This window comes from Podarcis melisellensis (genome assembly GCF_964234715.1).
Source record: "Podarcis melisellensis genome assembly, chromosome: 1".
NCBI lineage: Eukaryota > Metazoa > Chordata > Lepidosauria > Squamata > Lacertidae > Podarcis > Podarcis melisellensis.
In genome coordinates this window covers 100960160-100967262 of record NC_138528.1, presented here as the reverse complement: position 1 = coordinate 100967262, position 7103 = coordinate 100960160, and the positions used below count along the sequence as shown (strand labels likewise).

The 7103-nt window shown below is 38.3% G+C and overlaps 2 protein-coding genes across 3 annotated transcripts in view; both read right to left on the bottom strand.

Annotated features, from left to right (window-relative positions):
- KIF5C (kinesin family member 5C) overlaps window positions 1-7103 on the bottom strand; it is a 316620-nt gene that overhangs the window by 279324 nt on the left and 30193 nt on the right. The gene's annotated exons all lie outside the window — the stretch shown is intronic.
- ACVR2A (activin A receptor type 2A) overlaps window positions 2621-7103 on the bottom strand; it is a 52841-nt gene continuing 48358 nt past the window's right edge. For both annotated transcript variants that reach the window (XM_081929127.1, XM_081929128.1), the window contains one exon: window positions 2621-6409. In XM_081929127.1, coding sequence (XP_081785253.1) covers window positions 6215-6409 — 195 coding nt within the window. In that variant the 3' untranslated portion in view covers window positions 2621-6214. The remainder of the gene's footprint in view (window positions 6410-7103) is intronic.

Here is a 7103-nt window from a genome sequence, read left to right as displayed (position 1 = left end):
TGTACCTACTGATTCTTAGCCTTGCCTTCCCTCAAACCCAGCTGTCTACCTTTTGTTCTCTTTTCCCTATGACTTCTCATCTGATGCAGGACCTCTCTTAGTCTTTACTTCTATATTAAACTGGTTCCTTATCAAAAATCCCTTTAATTCCTAGAAGTTTCAAGAGCAGCAGATAACTCATGATTCTCTGGAGCTAGTTTTTAGTGTTGGATCTATATTATCAAAGCAGCTACTGGGCATTGGTATGTTTGTGCAAATTTAACTTGGTTGTCTTGTTAGTACTTATTTCTAAACTACCTCATGTGTCTTTGCCATATATGCACATATGCACACTCTATTTTCTTCTGTTGCTTCTTTTAAAATTCTGAAATAGCTACACACCTGTATAGTAATCTTAGACTTGAATGGAGAGTAAATAATGGGGGGGGGGGGAGAAAAAAAACTGGATTTGTATTTTCAACTGTTTGATTGGATACAATACGTTATCAGTGCACCTTTTTGCACACTGTCATGGTAAACTATAAACTGCTGTTAAATAATGTATGGCATTTATTTTCTTTAGGAGATAGGGCCAGAGCACGCACACAATAGACTTCAGAAATGAGGAAATGTCATTCTCAGTTGACTGTATTTTATCAGGCTATTGTAAAACTATGTGGATATTTGGCTTATTCGGCAGTACAAAACCACTTGATGAAAACCAGTTGTATAAGTAGATTTAAAATTGTGGCCCACTATGCACCAGAAAGAAGTGTTTTGTGTCAGTAATATTTATGGCTATTTATGACCAGTAGAAGGAACCCCCGTGTGTGTGTGTGTGTGTGTGTGTGCGCGCACACACACACACACACACACACACACACACACACACCTGCAAGTGCTCCAAATGACTGTATGTAAGAAACTCCCCATGCTAGGATGACAATGACAGCAGCAGCAGATACAATTTAAGATCGCAGGTCTGTGTGATGCACTTTCCTGCAGTCCGTCACCAAATTCTGCCTCCTTCCCAGTTGTAATCTGGTAGAAGTAGTAAGCCTGGGTGAAGGGAAAGCATCATGGAGAGAGCTTCACCTTTGGGAAGAAACATGTATGAATATCTGCTGCCACTTTAATTTGCAGTCCCAGTTGTTGTGTTAGATGTGATAGTGTCTTACACACACTTGGAAGACAGGGTTGCCACCATAGTTCACAGTGCAGAATCAAGACGATATAGGTGGGTGTGTTTTTGGGGTGTGGGTGTGTGGTATTTTCAGTCAAGGCCTGCATGCCTGCTATGCAAATAGTCAGGTATTCATCCACACAAGAGCAACTGAAGAGAGTATTGAGCAGCCTTTACTATCCCTTCACATTGGTATTGCTTTGGTAGTTAAGTATCAGACTTTCTCCCCTCAGCTGCAACAAAAGAGCAGACAAGATCTCTTTATTGGTTATTTGCTTACTAGTATCAGGCAAATGTAACAGGTTATAGAGGGGAGAGTTCAGTAGCTCTTGGTCCATATGTTGTCTCCAGACAATCTATAATCACAGGAGTGATTCCATCAACAGCCAGAATTCATTACATATTGGTAGACAAATTCTGAATGAGCCTTCAGTTTTTCTCACTTGGTAAAAAGTAGGGTTTATGTAGGTGGCGCTGTGGGTTAAAGCCTCAGCGCCTAGGACTTGCCGATCGAAAGGTCGGCGGTTCGAATCCTTGCGGCGGGGTGCGCTCCCGCTGCTCGGTCCCAGCGCCTGCCAACCTAGCAGTTCGAAAGCACCTCCGGGTGCAAGTAGATAAATAGGGACCGCTTACCAGCGGGAAGGTAAACGGCGTTTCCGTGTGCGGCTCTGGCTCGCCAGAGCAGCGATGTCACGCTGGCCACGTGACCCGGAAGTGTCTCCGGACAGCGCTGGCCCCTGACCTCTTAAGTGAGATGGGCGCACAACCCCCGAGTCTGTCAAGACTGGCCCGTACGGGCAGGGGTACCTTTACCTTTGTAAATACACTGTCCTTCAAATTTAGCAGCCCTGTTTGTACAAACACAAGGTTCCAAAAGCCATTGTACAGCCGTTTTGTTTGTTCAGGCCCTCGCTCCAATATATGGAAAGTGGCAGGGATGAGAACTGAGTGCATTTGTGCTCTTCCCCTCTCATACCCTTGCAATTGTATGAGGGTGAATACCAAAATAGTGCCATGACAACATCTAGAAAGGCTTCACACACTAATTTAAAACATGTACAGAAAGACAAGTGTCATTTTATTCTAATCTTAAACACGGCTGTTTACACTGGTGGTGGTGGGAGAAATCCAGTCGCAGTTGTCAGCTTAGCAAGGGCCTGTTTAAGAATGTATAGAGTAGTTCGGATCATCCCTTTTTTCAACCACTTATGAATGAAAGAGCAAGGGAGTATAAACATACTGGACAATATGTTCCTACCGAATTCTGCAATGGTCTTCTGCTTGCACAACAGGACTCCCCCTTCCCCCCTCTCATCGGTTCCAGAAAGTTGGGGGCCCTCTGGAATAAATATTGCAGAGAAAGCAGAAGTCTTGGAAATGTGTAAAATGTTGAGTGCCATCCAGCATACATAAATTCACAGAATTAAAATGGGGTGGGGGAGAAAGACTATGCCAATCTTAGTAGTCACTTAAATTTTTATTCATCTTTGTGGGAATAAGGAAAGAGCGCATACATTTTATTTATACAATATTTCACAATCACTTATCCAGAATGGGGGTTATTTTCTTTTTAAATACTTGCCAAAAAATAGCAAGAGCAATTTGACAGTAGTACAACCACCTGTGCCAAGAACACTGACAAGTACAGAGTAAAGCTAAAATAATTGCTTACCAATATCTTGAGAGGTAACATCTTATATGGACTGAGTGTGCATTTAAAAAAAAACCAAAACGTACTGCTGGTTGAGTATCTTGAGGTAAATGGTGTTCCAACAAGGATACTATCATTGTTTGCTCATAATCCTGTACATAGCTTTCTGCATCTTATACCAAATATTCCTAATAAAAATGCATTAAAAAGGTTAAAAAGAGAAAACTGGAAAAAGGTCAACCAATCAAGTCACCTCACTTTGTTAAACTACAATCAGCAATTTATTCTGTAGAACTGTAGTATGAACAATATTTATTACTACTACATCTGATTACACCTTAGTTATGCAAGAGCTACTCCACATGGATTTCGCTATCAAAGAAGGTATAATGTTGTGTATTTTAATCCAGACTCATTTTCAGAATACCACCATGAATGAGAACGCTAGGTCAAAGAACTCCAACAATTACGAGGCACAATCTGTTTCGAAATGCTAAGTTATATTTAGTAGGAACTGTACAAAGAGTAGTCATGCATCATGTGATATAAGTTCTTAGCATCTAACACAAACTGAAAAGGTTTTGCAGGGTTTAAACTTCTGAGTTGATCACAAAACTGGCTAATCAGTTAAATTCTGTGGCAATTATATGGCAGCCAACTAAGTAGATACAGGCAAACCAAAGACAACTGAAAGCTTGAGCCATAGCCCTAGCTTTTCTTCACAAGTCAAAAATACAAGGTAAACCACCCGAGCTGGCCAGATCCACACACGCTGTATGGTTCAAATACAAAAAGCAACAATGGTCACAATATCTGCCAGAAACCAGAGCATCCTAGCTCAGCCTTTTTCTCTCTTAATATGTGGCTTTATTTGTGGGTCTTGGCTTAAGCATTTTAAAACTTGCCCACCTCTACATTTTCTGCATAAGTTGGAAACAAAGATGTTGGGGTTATTTGCAATATCTTAAATATGGATCTATAGTTTGGTGAATTTTAGCAATTTCACAGATTCTACCAAAATAGCTTTTAAAAAGTTAAGATATTTTTCCTGAACAATTAATTCACGATAATTCTCTAAAAATCTGAATAAAGGTACTTATTGGGGGATTTCAAAAGTCATTTTTTTTTAAAAAAAAGGATGGAGACATTACCCCATTTGATTGTCAAGTTCTGATGATTTTCCCTATATGACCTGCAAACGGAAATGCATTAGCAAAAAATACACAAGAGAAAAGTTGCCACCTGGCTCAAGGATCATATTTGTGGAAATTAGTGTTTGATGGAAAGCTGCTCTATTAAAAATTGGAGTAGATTCTCCAAAACAAACATGGCAACGGTGTTTTAAAATTGTTATTGTATTTACATGTTTCTGGATAATCACCAATACACAGTTCCTACATTGTCCTAATATCTGTCCATTTGGATATTTTCAGGCAAGACTTCTTAAGTTGTTATATCAAGTCCTAAAATCAGAAGCAAGCACATAATTTACCTTAGTCCAAATAATAATAATAATAATTCAAAGTCCCTCTCTGTCAACAAAGGAAAATAGCAATTGTGCCCAACAGTATTTTTAACCCAATCAGACCATGGGGTTCTTACGGCTACAGAAAAAAAAGATAAATTAAACAAACCTCTGGGTGGTATGCCAGTTACACACAAAACAACTCTGCCATTACTGCTCTTCCTAGCAAGTTTGGTGATCAAAATTTTGTTAATAAATAATTCTTATTTGTTCCCAGAGATTTGGTACATAAGAAAACACTGTGGCTTAAATAAATAACTGTTACAAGAACATTCACAGTGAACTTCTGATTGTGACATTAAAAAACACTATTTAAAAGTCTAATGCACCTGACCAATATCTCGTAACACTGGCTACTGTTGGTTCTGTACTTTAGTTTTAGACAGTTAACTTACTTTGGCCTGTGTACATGTAGCTGATCAAATAACTCTAGTGTATTATTACTTTCGAGAAGTACTTTGGCACCTGTCTACCTGCTGCCCAGTTACTAGAGTTTTCTTTTTTTATGGTAAGGCTTAACTTCTTAAATGCCTATAACTCTTGAATACAGTCGTTTAAAGTTGTAGGGTTGCTTTTTCTAGACTGTGCTACATTGTAATCTCTACAGAAATAATTGCATTTGATGGCAAGCATATTTTGAGAGTGAATGTGTAACTTACTTTTAATTTAGTGACCACAGGGCAAACCTATGCATCACAGAAAAATACTACTCTGACAAGTCGGCACCAAAAATCAAGTGTTGTGAAGCTGCAAAAGGCAACACATGAAGAGTGAGGAGTTCTGGGTAATGAAGCTTCCTGAGGTGATCCTGAAACAGTGATACAGAAGGTGCTGTATCCTGTTTAGTGAAACAGAAAATACACTAGGCAGAACATTAACATACATAGATTGGAAAAAAAATCTTCCTTAAAAAGAATTAAAATTAAGAGCTTTCCAGTGCCATAGCTCACATAAAAATTTATTTTTTAAGTCATGCTTAAATCTTTAAAATATTGTCACACAGCAAACCTAAATAATATTTAGTAAAATAAATGTATGCAATATTTTGGGAAGTGGAGGTAAAATAAAGCTTTAAACTAAAAACCGGGCAATTTGCCATTTCAAACAATACTTTTTTATACACAAGCTAGAACACAGAAAGGCTAATACCACTGTTTTAGGAATGGCCATTGTCTGTTGGCATGAAGCACAGCTTACCATCTTTTTATTTAAAAAAAAACACTGTGAATCTGTAATACATATTTTACAAAATTCAGATCAATCAATTATTTCAGTTTTGTTAGTGTTGTCAATTTAGCATAGGTGGAACTGAGGTATACCTTGTTGAGGGAGGTTAAGTAATGCTTGGAAGCCTTTTTGCTAGATCCCACGTTGATTACATAGAACAGCAGCACACTAAACATTCACAAGCTGTGTCATATTGGCATTACAATAGTCATTTATATAAACACAACAGCAAATGCAATAAAAACAAGTTACCCTTTTTTCTTAAATCTGAAATGAAATGTTTGATTTAAAAAAAATAGCAGTAGTTCATTTTAAGGAATTAGTGTCTCTGACATATTAAGAAATACAATGTCAGCTTTTAAAATCTTTCACCAGCCAGGATAGGTCCATGTTCTTCAAATAAGTTCCTGAAACATCACCTTGCCGTATTCTCAGGCCCATGTCCTTCTGGCATATGCAAGGAATGCAGTAAGTCTCCTGGATTCATGTCTGGAGTAGGGCAAGGAGGCGTCTTCCTACTCACACTCCAAAGACAAACTTACCATTCCATAATTTCACACAGAGAAAACTGTTGAGCAGAAACAGGCCCGTTAGCTTAGCAGCTCCAGTTCAGAGTCTGATGGGTAAAGATGTGTGACCATTGTAGCTATCATAGACTGGATTCTTTGGGAGGAAAGTCTACATTTGTCACCATGGTGACCACAGTCACAATGTCCTCTGTTGTTATAATGTTTGTTAGTCTTTGCATCTGAATAATCCTTTCCTCTACACAGCCTGCTGATAATCGAGCTTCTGCGTCATGATCCCAACACTCTTCTATTGTTTCACAGAGCATTGCCATTCCCTAAAAAGGAAGGTGTATAAATTACATTAAATATAAAGTAATCATCATCAACAACGTAATTAGAATGGAAACATTCAATTTTTGACGTAAGCTGTCAAGCATGTGATAATCTTAGAAGAAACTTGAATCCCTCTTATAGTGACACACACTTGTTTAAAAACAAAGTTAATAACCTCCCATTCGGAGAACTCTTAAACATTCTGTGCATGAGGCTGCTCTTGAAGATGGCTTGGAAACTGCCTAATTCTGCAGCCAGCATTTGGATTGGGGCTGCAGAAAGTGTATTACACACCTATTCTCATTTATGTGCATGCACTTGCTACCAATTAACCAGGTGTCCAAGTCAAGACCATGGTTATCAACTTTTAACATTCTAAAGGAGAAAAATCCTGTGAAACCATTATACATAAACATTACTACTAGTAACACTGAAGTAACACTGCAAGCCAATTTTCATTCAATAAACTTTCTTGCAAACTGGCTGAGCCACGAGTTTTTGCGCTCTGAGACGAGACAATTTTTTACAGTTTTAAACATCTGAAGTATACAGTACTACAAAATGTTTCACATTTTTTTAATGATCATTCTTACAGGCTCTTTTATAAATCTGTGATTTCTATTACACAGAGAGAGCAAGACCAACAGTTGTGGTTTACCTTTGCATCACACCAATTTGAAACACCATTAGGATCTG